Source organism: Megalops cyprinoides, chromosome 18 (assembly GCF_013368585.1).
Source record: "Megalops cyprinoides isolate fMegCyp1 chromosome 18, fMegCyp1.pri, whole genome shotgun sequence".
Taxonomy (NCBI): domain Eukaryota; kingdom Metazoa; phylum Chordata; class Actinopteri; order Elopiformes; family Megalopidae; genus Megalops; species Megalops cyprinoides.
In genome coordinates, this window is record NC_050600.1 from 17644880 (window position 1) to 17658886 (window position 14007).

Consider the following 14007-nt stretch of genomic DNA (forward strand, 5'->3'; position numbering starts at 1 on the left):
AGCGCCTGTCTGGCTACGTAAATCAGGTGCTGCTCGTAGAAATCTAATGACCTTCAAAAACCAGGCTGCTACGTCCAGAGAAACACTGAACAGTGCACATGGTCAGAGTGAATTGTGCTGGTGCTCAGAAACGTCTGTGGAGAAATCTAGTCTAGTATTCCAAGAATGGTGAATCCGGGCACTATTTTCAAAAGCTGTCAAGCTAGCTTTTTTCTATTCAAATCCTGCCTCTGTTAGCAACATTTGAGCAAAGAGGAAAAAGAAAACAATTGTTCACCTTGTTGAACGCACCTCAGGCATGACACAGACAAAAATTAACACTCATTCTGTCTCTTGCCTCACTTCAGAAATCAAATTAATGCAGCAATTCGCTATAGGAGAGATGCACAAACACTACGCGCTTCACCTTAAGCATTAATACCTTATTATAGGCAATGCTCTCAGCTCCCTAATGATTTCTTCTCCCACTTTTCCTCCCACAGTGCACCTGGCATTTTCCGTCACAATTACTCCATGAATCTTAGCTCCTGGTAAGTTGCTTTGCAGCAATGGATAACAGAATGATATCATAAAGCCACTCTGGATTAAACTGTCAGGGCACCTCTTCGAAGCAGCAAACATTCGTTCAACCACATGCCGCCACCTTAAAAGCCATCTGTCAGGCCTCACCTGGATCCCCGGCCTGGCTGCTGAGCTTTGACACACCATGTAGGAGAGGTCAGGCCCCGCTGTAGGTCCCTTATGTTACAGTGGCAAGCAAAATATTGAGACACTAAATTTTAACTCTAAGGGCACCTTCGCCTGAAATTGAGTGAAAGTGCTGGATTATGCCATTTATCAATCGGCTAATCTACCACCCATGCTTGGCGCATCTGAATCAAACCCTTTCATTTTTCCTCCACGTATTGACTTTTTCCAGATATCTTAAATGAATTCCACGCTCCACATATATAGTAAGGAAGGCTATTGATCTTTGATCCCAGAGAAGAGCTACAGGTGCCCTTGAGTTGCTTATTTCCTTCATGGTTGGAAACAGCTTTACGTACAGGTTGCTGTGGGACCACACTGCTCCCCTGTGCCGCACCACCTCACACGGTGCAGCGTTCCTGTCGTGAGCTCCCCCGCCTTATCTGCAAGCCTTCAGTCAAACCTGCCGATTATTCTGACCAGGGCTTTCCTGTGTGTGCTTTTAATCACAGCACGGAGGAGCTCTGACAGAGTGAATGTACCAATTAAACCAGCTGATTGGGCTCTGTTCCGCTGTGGCAAAACAATCTTTTCTGAGCAGATTGCAATCTGACAGTGCCAGATGTAATGCATTAATTACTCCGACAAAACTCGAAATCTATAAATTTGGGACGGTCGTCCACTCTGTTGGCCTGGCATTTAATGACGAGCAGTGGACGACCGACTTGCGTAACGCCGTTCTCGTTATCTGGTTCCACCCACTTCATCTAGTCTTGCAGAGGTCAACCAAAGTGTATTTAATTGCGAGAAGTTACTTTATTATCATGACAGAACACACGCATAAAGTGAACTTTGAACACTGTTCTCATGCTCCCTTTTCAGGTTGACGTGGTGCATCGTGTGAAAGAATGGAGAATTAGATCGGCTTGTGCAACTTCAGGCTGCATTTTGCGACGTGAGTATGACAGTTTTACTGCAAGCCACTGCGTGCAAGTATTCAAACACTTCATAAGTAGTAAAAAACAAACTCAAATGACAAATTCAAAGTGCTGCAGTCCGTTGTGCAACATTTCTATTACCGGCTGCACCAGGTTAATCTCATCCATGTTATTGTATTTGGGAAATGAAAAGGTTGACCTCAAGTTGAAGCTGAGCGTGAGCAGTCTCCTGAGAGAACAACTGAAGGCATTCTGCCAACGCTCTGTATCTGCCAAATCGGCTGACATGGCACTCGTTGCACCCTTAGCAAACAGCAGCAGGGGGCGGGGGGTGGGGGGAGCGAGGCATTACCTTGTCAGACAGGGTCTTGAGCACCCCCTTGAGGCGGTCGGGAGAGTGCTGCTGGGCGGCCTGCATGAGCTGGTCGGCCAGACTGGAGATGAGGGGCTGCAGCTGGCTGATGCTGGTCAGGACCTCCTTGGCCTTGGCCGTGTTTTCAGGGGAGTAGTAGATGCACTGGTACGCTGTGCTGAAACTGACAATGAAGAACGAAACCTTAGCCCCTAATCACACACCCCTTTCTTATTTTCTGTCTCTCTTTCTCTCTCTCTCTCTGCCTCTATTCATTATTTATTTTTTCAAAAATAAAAACACGGGACGGATATTGAAAACATGCAAAAGCAAATGCCACCTTTTACAGTACAATCAAGTCCGTTTGTGTGCGCGCAATCATTACTGTGACAAAAACACGGAGCGCAGCACAAATTTAGGAGGCGCAAGATCACAGTGCGCTGCCAAACAGCGGGGCTGGAGCCAAAAAAGGATCGATACTGAGTGAAAACTGAGTGCTTGTTATTCGGACTTTTAAGATATTCCACTTGTATCCGAGAGGAGATTACTTTCAAAGTTATGGAGGCCATAACCAAACGTCTTTGGTGAAGAGTACACCTGTGGTTGTGGAGCAGTATTTTGTACTACTCAGGGGCCCAACAGTAGTTCAAAAGACGCTCTGATATACCGCTGTCCAATTTGTAATGTAGGCCAGGCCCTGAAGCCAGATCCTCTGGCATGCTGACAAAAGGAAGAGAGAACCTCAGGAAGGCCGCAGCAGTCTCTCCGTCTGCAGTCCGTTTTGATGAAAAACCTGCCTTTTCCAGATAAGCAGCTACTGAATAAGAAATCCATACCAGACTTATCTGTGAGGAATGGGAAAAAAAAAAACCTCGGAAGAATGATCAACATAAAAATGAATAGTTCCCATTGCGTGCCGACTGGGTAGCCTCTGAAATTTGGTCCTTCGTTTGTGTAATTAGATCTCTTGAGGATCTCCACCCATCGGAGTTCAAAGTTAATTAAAGACTTTGCTTAAATGAAAAGATGCATATTAAATACTGTCTATATCCACACAATTTTTTTCCTTTGCATCCTCTGAATTTTAACTGCAGTGATTAATTAGATGAGGGGATTTCAACCTTTCTGTGAGCCTAGACCCCTCTTATAAAACAGCAAGAGAGGGGACCCCCCTACTTACACATGCCATCTGCATTTTAAATGCTGCCGTTGCAGCAAATAGCAATGTGGCTAATTGAAGAGAACTGAGGCAAGGGTATGGGATCACAAGCATAATATGGCTGTTGAGATAACATCATCAACTTCACATACACAATGGGTTAGCAGTAGTACATTACTTTTATTCTTGTCCACATCCCAAAGCTCCTGATACCATCATAAATTACATAAATAGGTAGACCACATTACAGTGATTTTTTTCTGTGATAGTTTAGGAAAGGGAAGGTGGATAGTGAAGAGCATGATGTTGAAGAGTATTTAACAAGCTCTGGACATCCCCCCCCAATTCCTGTGGGGAGTGTTGGTGGTGCGTTTGCCTATGGAACACCTGCCAACAACGGGAGGTAAAACTTAATAAAGACCCAATTATTTCACATTCTCCCTGCAATGCATTGCAATGTCTTCTCCACATTCCTTGATGAGGAGGTGGAGGTAGCGTGGGGAGACTCCATCAAGACACAAGCATACATACAGACCTAACCGCATGCACAAGCACACGCATACACGCATGGACACGCACACATGAACACACATGGGTGCACAAACACAACACACACACACACACACTCACACACACGCATGCACTCACACACACACACACACATACATACACACGCACACACACGCGCACACTGACACACACGCATGCACTCTCACACACACACACACGTACATACACCTACATGCACATACACGCACACACACACACACACACACACGCACACACACGCGCACACACACACACACACTCACACACACGCACACACATGCGCACAAACACACACACGCACGCATGCACACGCACACACGCACACACACACACACCTAAATGCATGCACACGCACACACACACACACCTACACACACACACACACACACACCTACATGCACATACACACACACACATACACACACCTACACACACACACACACACACACACACATACACACACATACACACACACACACACACACATACCTACACACACACACACACACACACACACACATACACACACATACACACACATACACACACGCACACACACACACACACACACACACACACACATACACACCGCGAGGGAAGGAACAAACCTGACACTGCAACTTGGGCCCAGGCTAATCTATTAACTTGCATTAGTAAGACCATCAAACCAACATTTCCCTGCATTTTCATAAATCACCAATAGGAATTGATTATGACACTAATGAGAGGAAGAGGTGCACAGGCCTCCATCTAATTAACTGGCAGTCTCAAGCGAATAACTAATTAATACTAGAAAGAAATTAATAAAGAGCTCCCTGTCTGATCTGACAGACGGCCGACATAAGCAGAACACGGCCCGGTCGGTCTGAGCTCCAGCTCCAGATCCAGACGGGGTGTCTTTCAAAATCCTGACGGTCTCCTCTACAGCACGGAAACCCGACTGGTGCTCTGCAGCCAAACTGCTGAGAAGGCAAGAGGGGCAGAGAGAGTGCATGAAAGCATGAACAGCACGCCGCTATTCCAATGTCATTCCGCAGCTACGTTAGAGGGAGGGGAAGAGAAAGTGCAGCAACCCACTTTTTTGTGTCCCGTTAGGTTGCGTGGCTAGACTGAAGACCGCATGCTATTTTCTGCTCTCCAAAAGGAAAAAATTTGCTCCGTGACAATATAAATCTTCATCGGCGCCTACCTAAGTGTACTGCAAAAAGAAGCTCCTCGTCAGACAACACATTTTTTTTTCCCTGAGACAGGTAAAGCATTGCAGTCTGCCTGCAGATTTTTTTTCCTCACACATATTCTCCAGTCAAGCCTATTATTTTACATCCAGACAGATCTTATTTTTAACTCGGGGGGCTGACGGCTCCAGTCTGACATATGTCTGAAACAAATCTGCGGCATACTGCAAACTCACCGTGTCGAACATTCAGAGCGACTTTCAAACACAGAATGCACCAAAGACTAGCTCACTGACCACAGTGGGTAAACTACATTATTAACAGAAGCCATTAAAACAGGATTAGAGCCTCACTATGCTTAAAAAGATATCGATTGGGTTTGAATTAAAAACAAATAAGACCATATGGATTAGGGAGAAGGCAGGATGCCGGTGAGAATACCTGCACTAAGGTGGGATGCTGCTATTGATTAACCCTGTCCCCAGGTGTCAGTGTTGCATATTTCAGCTTCGTCTGAAATAATGAATGTCAGCAGAGTTCCCCCCTCTGAAAATGAATTCCCACACAACACCCCAGCAACAAAAATGAACGTACCTTTCACTGCTTTCTAAGCCGGACCCCTGTGTGCCTTTATAGCAATTCATCCTCATATATAGGCCAGACAATCTTTCCATATCTACTTTTTAAACTATATTATGCATATATTATGATATCAGAATGTAACCTAAAGAGAGGAAAAAATGTAGAGATGGCGGAGAGGACAACACCACACTGCCAAACATTAAATTATTATTCACTAAGTACATGTCACTCACCGCATAATAATTATAATCCATAAGAAAAAACAACTCTGTCTCATATGGTGCAAAAATATATGCTTGATTAACCCCTCCTTTCATAACACATGCGGTGCATTTTTTCACTCTTTGAGATGTACTTGTTATTTTTGTACTTGTTATTAATAGCTTTAATCTATCTTGAAATAACATTTTAATTGCGCAAATCAAGTGCTGTTACTGGGTAGTCACTAGTTCAAAAGATTTAAATAATCATTATAATAACAATAATAATAATGGTATATAATAAAAATGTGGACTACTCAGGATATAAGGAGTTAAGGATAATTATGACTCTAAAATGGAAATTGTATCCATATTGTGAGAATTAACAAACAGCACTGTTATAAACATGCTGTCCTTGGTTGCCAAATGTTCAGTGAGATCTACATAAGATTAAGTCTTGTCTGACAATGACTGACATTTCGCTTGATATCAGGTGAAAAACAGACAAGCACACAAAGGCTGTGCTCGCTTATCCAGGCAGAAAATTAGAAGCTAAAGCTACAGTGATTCATTATCTAATTCAAATAAGACACAAGGAGACAGGATTAGCCTTACAATGTAATCTCTCAAATAAATAGTTTCCAAATCTGTGGACTTTTTTAATGCATTAAAAGTCATCATCAGGATTTGTATGGCACCGTGATCCAATGCACCCTCCCAATTATTGTAGCTGTGAACTTTTAGAGATTCTGTTATTTTTTTTTTTCTGGTTTTTCATCTATGAAAGTTTTTGTCCTCAATTTCACAGGAAATGAATAGGTTTGTTAATAAGACACAGTATGTCTGATAATGAGTTTGCATTCAACATTTCAGCTAAAATATAACACCTAATCTCAAGAATGACGAGGGAAGAAGCTTGAGTCTGGGAAACCCACCACACAGGGAGAGTGCATTTGCAAGTCTGAGTAAATTCTACAGTAATTTGATGCTTTGCCAGCCCTCGGTGCACTTTTAACCTGTAGTGTCATGTGCTGACAGTAACAGCAGCTGTAACAGCAACTTGAAAGGTGCTGAACTTTCCAAGGGAAATCACAAACCCTTCCTAAAAGAGCTTGTCTAATCTGGGACTAATTACACCAGATGTGTTTCCAAAAATGCACCCCCTCTGTTTAATTCATATGACACGGGTTTAATTCATAATAAGCCCGTTCAGCAATGGGCTCATTATGGGTTGCTGTACTGTTCTGAGTTAGCAACACCGTACCAAACTATTGGGAGTTATGTAAACAAGGATCGACGTTAGAGTTTCATTAATCTTTCGAAATGAACAGCTACTACACATGACTAACCGTGATTCATTTTGATGGATAACGATTGCACTCGTAGATGGAAAACATTGCACAGTGGGCAAACTCTCTCTTTACCTGATGGAAACCCCCCCCGCTGAGAATCAGCCACACAGGGGCAAGTTGAAATGTTTGCAATCGGACCCTATTGCTTCCATGTATCGTACTTCAATGTCTCCATCCAGTTTTAATTAGTTCTAATCTTAGCAGGCGCAAACAATGGGAGAGTACAGAAAACTCCAGAGAGCTGAAATGGGAAAACCATGGAAGATAGGGTGACCATACGTCCTCTTTTTCCCGGACAGGTCCTTGTTTAGAGACGCATGTTTTAGGTCCCAAAACGAGGCCATGTCCGGGAAAAAGAGGACGTATGGTCACCCTAACGGAAGAGGAACACATCACTGTGGGATGGCAAACAATGTCGGCCTACCAAAGACAAGCAAGGCCTGCGTGGTGCGCATTCTGTTACAGACACCGAAGAGAGGCATTTTAAATCCAATTATGAACAATCTGGAATCAGGAAAAGGGAGATAATGTCTCAGAAATGCTCATCGCCATCCCAAGCATTCTTACTTTAACATTTAATTTGTCTCTGACAGACTGAAAATGAACGCTATTTAGAAAGAGGTCAGATGTGACAGGCAATGTATCGGTTCACTTGATGTGCATTATTTGCGTGCCGGTGTTCTTGCTTGCCTGTTTTGTAAACGGTGACTATGAACTGATATTCGGAATCACTCATCACCACCGCAGTTGCATAATGCAGTAAAGTTTAATTTGGGACATTCTGTCCTTCTGACAGCAAAGGGACTTCAGCCTGCTGTTGAGGTGAAGCTTAAAGTAGCTCTCTAGCGCCCTCAATGGCAATAAGGGCTCAATTATTTAGATTAGCACATCTGCTGTGGGACATGCTGGGAGCCATGTCGAGGCATAGCTTGATTGGCCACGGCGTGCACGGCTATTTGCTGGATGAATTTACAGTCACGCATCAACATATGAGAGACAATTTAGATGCAGAGGGAGCGGAAATGCAAAGAGGAAGATCTATATATAAGAAGCATGTGACCGGGGAGGAACAGACACAAAACCAGCACAGCCAGGAATGAAGCAAGTGTCAGTTCATTTACGTACTTCTTCTTCTCTGCCTCGAAGCGGCTCAGCAGTCTCTGGAGACCCCCGTTTTTAAATCCCTGAAAGTGGGCAGCCGGGGCTCCAACAGTGACCACGTCGTAGCATGCATCTGGAAAAGGACAAGGGTACCATTGTAACGCACGACACCACACTGTGAGCATTTAGGTTCGTTTAGGTTTAGGACAAAAAGCACACCTTGTACCACTGACAGACCTTGTATTCCTTCTGACCTCTGGTGCTAAAAACTCTAAGACAAGATGCTGTGTCTGGCTCCCACTCCAGCATTGCCGTCTGCCTCCGATTTGCCTTTTTCAAGAGGCAGGCATTGATGTAACACTTTTTCCATTTTCAAACAGCTATGCTCCTGGATGATTGTGTGTGTGCGTGCATGCGTGCATGTGTGTGTGTGTCCGTGTGCTGATTTTTGCTCCAACCTCTTACTCTTAATTGCTTAGTGTGTGTGTGTGTGTGTGTGTGTGTGTGTGTGTGTGTGTGTTCATGTGCTGAACCTCTGCTCTTAATGCTTAATTGTCCAATCATTATTACATTTCTTTTAAACACTTCCATAAATGATTTGTTACCTTTGGTATAAGGGACATTATACTAGTGCCCTATTCTCAAGAAATATTTCACCACAGCATATTTCATGGGAAAACACGGGTATAAATATATTATATGGCTCATTAACTAATTAGACCAATTACATCAAGGGACTTGGATGGAACAAAAACCAGCATAAACATGACCCTCTTTGGTGAGTAAGCCACTCTGCTTTACATGCACTGATTATAGGTCAAGGACTGCTTTCTGTGAGTGGATAATAATGCAAAGATAATGAGAAATAATATAGATTTTTTTCAATTTTTGAAAGCTGTCAAAAAGTGTTTGGTCATTTACCCCAGGGACTGTGTCTGGCGGAACACAAACAGCCCCTATGAGGCTGACAGGTTGAGCACACCAAGCCTCGAACACATTCCCTGGGATTTATTTCACAGTAATAAGGACACAGAGGTCACTACAGGGCTTTTTTTAGGACTCTCACATAGATCTTCGGGTTGTAGCATAGACCAGACTGATTACTTTTGAGCGCCGCTTCGCCTGTTTTATTTTTGCAAGGTCAGCTAATAAACAACAGCCCCTGGAGGGAAGCACTGGAGACTCCAACAGGAGCCCCACTTTCGTTGGCGGTAATTAATAACCCGCTGCTCTGAACGCATGGCGGCAGCACGTGCGGCCGGCTGCCATGACGCCCTGCTTTCTCTCACCGAGCTATTCGCGCGAAGTGCTTTAATGACTCCATTTACCATCATCTTTCATTAATGGCCTCCAATTCTTCGCCAGCCCCCTCGGCGGCGGAATTCTAAAACGCGCCTTTGATCGCTTTCTCCACAACAACCGCGTCGCAAAGAAACGGGGGAGAAAGGGAGAGAAAGCTCAGTCATTTGTGCTCTAAATTGTGCTTCATTTGCTTTGTTTCCCTCCGTCTTCATAAATCTGACAGGGGGGCTGAGATCCCATCTCCGCGAGAGAAGGGAAATTGATTGCTGATGCGTTGGAGATTAACGGGATTCATATTTAAGTCATCCCCAGGTCCTGTTTAAATGAGATAAAATATACATAACATTAACTGAATGAGTACTCCAATGGTTTACAATGCCGCGCTCCTCTCCGTGATGCCAAGTTGAGCAACACATAAGCGATTGGCTTTAAGACTGACTCGCTTATCTGTCTCTGTCACAGGGGAGAATTGACAGGAATTAGAGATAAATAAGCAGTTATAGTCTCTCTCCCTCTCTTTCTGTATCTCTCTTGCTCAACCTCTCTCTTTCTCTTTCTCTCTCTCTCTCTCTCTGTCACACAATCAAACGCACAGCAAAAAAGAGCGACTCTACAAAACTATGGACTTTCAGTCTTTTCTTAACATGAGTTTCTTGAGAGGAAAACAATACAAAATGTTTCATCAAAATGCTGGATTTAACAGTGGATTTGCAAACCAAACAAATGACACACACTGTTAATTGGGCAATTAAGTTGATCATTTAATCACTGCCAAATGAGCTCATTTAGAGCAGCATAATGTAATTTTTTTTTTCTTTTTGTCAATTACCTACTGAAGAGCACGCGGTCTGTATAAGGCTTTGACCCCTCTGGCATAAGGTATCAAAGCAACAGACAGATGTAATCATGTTTGCTTTGATAGCGACGAAGCCTGAGGCTAACATGCCCTTTTAGGCAGGTGGTTCATCCCCCCCTTACATTCACAGATTAAAAAGGATCATAATCATCCGACCGCATCTAAAGGGGACTCCTTTGTGCCATGTAAATGCTGCTTCCGTTTAAGATTTACATGCGTGACAGACACGTATTCATTATTCCAGAAATTATTGTGGCTTGTGATTATTGCACACATTTCTGTCAGCGTCATTCACAATTCTGGTAGGGTTACGTGTGTCAAGGCCCATTTCTCCTTCTCTTCCAATCAATCAAATGGTAAATACCTAGGAGAGGCGTAGCTGGAGATGCTAACAGCTGAGTGACATGATGCATTCTGACAGCCTTGATTTCTGAAGCAACGGGCGATGGCGGTAGTGATATGCGGTCCTCTCTTTCTCTCTCTCTCTCTCTTAAGCAACCAGGCAGGCTTCATTAGTGCATTGTATTTCCGTCCACCTGTCTTAATGCATACCTGTCGACTTCCTGATGGTATTCTTGCTAACTGTATAAGGTTGGCTGTCTTTAGACCACAAGAACTAGAGCATAAGAAGACACGAGGGAATGACCTTGGAGACCAGGACCTAGAACTGTCAGTCTCCGTTACCTGCAAACAGGCCCTGATGGTTCTCAGACTGGGAGACCGTTTCCTTTGCCCGGAGACGGAAATAAATGCTGGTGTCCGATGCTTACAGGGGTAGAAATGAACTGGTTCATAGAGATGGCTTAGGGTATGGGCTGTAGCCTAGTTGAACGCACGTACCTGTTTTTTTGGGGCAGGTAACTTGCATTCTTTGCGTGTGTAGATTGATGGGGATAAATTCTAGGTATTTCTCAGATTTGCTGCAGCTGGGCTTAAAAGACGACCCTGGAAAAAAGCAAAAAATAATGTTAAGATAACGTTGACAAAGGAATCCATAATTCCTCAGCACTGTGAGAGAGACTATAGAGAGAGAGAAGAGAGAGGGGGAGAGAGGGTGAAGGAGGAAGGGAAAGAGAGAGGCCATTCTAACCCCTCTCTCTTCCCCTCCCAGGAACAATTTCTCTCTTCACACTTCTTTTCCTTGCTGTTCTTGCCGTCATTGCCCAGTAGCTCTTTTACAGGATGCTTTGCAAAGTATTTACACTTAATCTCCTCTCAGTATTAAGATAAAAAGTAATAAAGATACCTGCCTGGATATTTAATTAATTTGAGGTCTTCTCTTGTGTACTTAATAGTCAGAGTGTTCAAACGTGCTTTCTACTAATGTTCAAGGGAATCCTTTCAAAATTAACTGAGACTGAAGATGGATGTACTGTATTGTGCACGATTTTATTTAATTAAATCCCTGTCCTTGGTAAAGTCAATCCTACAGCGCACAGACACACTACGCAAATTGAAGAATCCAATACATGACACCATTCTCAATCTGTTAAGTACTATAAGAACACACTGCATGACAGTCATTAAAGTGCATTAACAATAATTTGCTCCCTTATGGCAAAATGGAATGTTCAAACCAGGGGTTAACTCAATATTAATGAGTCCAAGTGGTCTCTTGACTTAATCACCAATTGCTTTCCTGTAACTTTGAAAACAACTCATTTCCCATCAGCCTCTGAAAGAAATCACTAATGTGCAGTCTAATCCTTTAAGCAGTGGATTTTATGGTGTCTGTGCCACCTGCTTTGTACAAAATACCCAATTAAAAATTTCTAAAACAGATAATGGTAAGTCTTTGTTTGTGGCTTACAATGAGCTGAACATAATCTCTATCTGACACTTTAATACTGTATCTCTTTGTTGCTCCAGTTAATGTCCACTAAAATGCAATTACATCTTTTTTCTTATTACTTTACAAGGTTTTACTTCATTATTTTTAAACTATGGTACTGCCACATTTTAAGCCATGATCAATAAATAGTCATTGCCAAAAACTCGTATTTGTCAGTAAACCCTTTTCATAGTTTAGGTGTGTTTAAACTATAGTCTAGCCCCCAATACCTTTCCTCTTACCTACATACATGCATGCATTCCACCCTTTTAAATATAGACCTGACCTAGACACCCATTATTCAAGAAAACATTTAGTTACACCGTTCACAGAACACTGCATAAGACTGTTACTGTGGCATCCCACTGGTTTACAACTAACTGCTTCAGAAGACTAAGTGCTACCTTACAATCAAGGTACTCTCCCTGTGGCACATGCTACGTACATTCCCTGAGCCCCAAACCCCACCAACTGCAACGCTCCCATTTACATCACGTACTGATCATTTGAAGACCACAAACAGTCACTCTTCGGCGATGTTAATAGAAGCAAAAAAACGGATTAGGCATTTTTCCCTGTTAACAGCGGGCATGCAGTCCACAAACAGTGCTCATCTTGCAAAAGAATTAGGGACAAATTGTGATGGCAGTAAAAATTGGGAAAAAAAATCTTGGAGTCATAAACAGTAAACACAAAGAAGCCAGAAAGGAATGGGTAGAGCGATAGCGCCCACAATGCCCCCCGCCGCAGCTCCGGTGGAGCGGAACGCAGTGGGCCGGGGCCCCGGCTCACTCCGAGGGCCGGTGCTCACCAGCAAATCCATCTGTCAGATTATTCACTTGTCTCTCCATCACTCGTGCGTGTTTTGGGATTCAGAATAATCACGCCGGCGACAGAAGCACATTAGATGAATTAGTGAGATCAAGTCCCCATCTGTTTGCCCAGGTGGTCCGCGGTCATGAGGGAAGCCCTGCTGCTCTGATTCACAGCTGGAGAAGAGAGTGGGCTCGCTTTCACAAAAAAAGAGGCAGAGGCTTGGCCCAGCAGCGTACAGTACGGCACCCAGGTTGCAGCCTGTACGTAGAGAGTGATCTGACCAAAACTAATTGGGTTATATTACCCATTTGATCCATTTGGATCCTTACCCAGAATATTCACCATACGTGCATATGAATATTTTAGCTGAATCACTTCAGACTAAGCACCTTGCTCAAAGGCGCTACCCCTACAGGAATCTGAACCCAATACTTTTCAGTTACAAATCCAGATCCACGAGCGCTACTCCACACTGCCCCCTAGTGATGTGGCTTCATATGTGCATTTACACCCAGTTTCTGAGGTCTGAAGTTTTTTTTTTTTTTGCTACTGGACCCTCTTTCCCCAGCCACTTCTGCATCAAGCCATCATGCAAATTCACAGATGAGAATCTGTGCCAAAGTGTTTACTCCTGCGTTTTTTCAAGGTGTCCGAGTTTTATCATTTGATTTTCTCTCGCGAGATGTTTTCCGGGAGAGCGCCAGCAGACCTGCTGGAAGTGACATTTCATTACATCAAAAACAAACGGCATTCTTATCAGATTGACACAATGTATGGACCCGCATCAACTAGTACAAGCTATTAAAAGTCTAACATTCTTGGAAAATATTCTTATTCATTGACCTATTATGGGCATTTTGTCATTCTGACTTTCAAGGCTGCGGTTATAATGTGAGCCTACTGTAGGATTTTAAAGCGACAAGAGAGGACCCTTACTTTTGAACCTCATTTGCAGTCTTAGATAAGGACACGTTTATTGCCTTTCAATAGCCATTCTGGAATGCTCCTTTTTGAGGAACCAGGTCAGAGTGCAGTGCAAAAGTAATGATCAAACAGATGTACTAAGTGTAATGGAATGTACTGTGCATTCTTTTTAGTCTGAAAGGT

At 43.4% G+C, this 14007-nt stretch overlaps 1 protein-coding gene across 7 annotated transcripts in view; it reads right to left on the reverse strand.

Annotated features, from left to right (window-relative positions):
* inpp4b (inositol polyphosphate-4-phosphatase type II B) overlaps positions 1–14007 on the reverse strand; it is a 141257-nt gene that overhangs the window by 22906 nt on the left and 104344 nt on the right. For all 7 annotated transcript variants that reach the window (XM_036551010.1, XM_036551008.1, XM_036551009.1 and 4 more), the window contains 3 exons: positions 11094–11198; positions 8120–8228; positions 1978–2161 (listed from right to left, as the gene is read on the reverse strand). In XM_036551010.1, coding sequence (XP_036406903.1) covers positions 1978–2161; positions 8120–8228; positions 11094–11198 — 398 coding nt within the window. The remainder of the gene's footprint in view (positions 1–1977; positions 2162–8119; positions 8229–11093; positions 11199–14007) is intronic.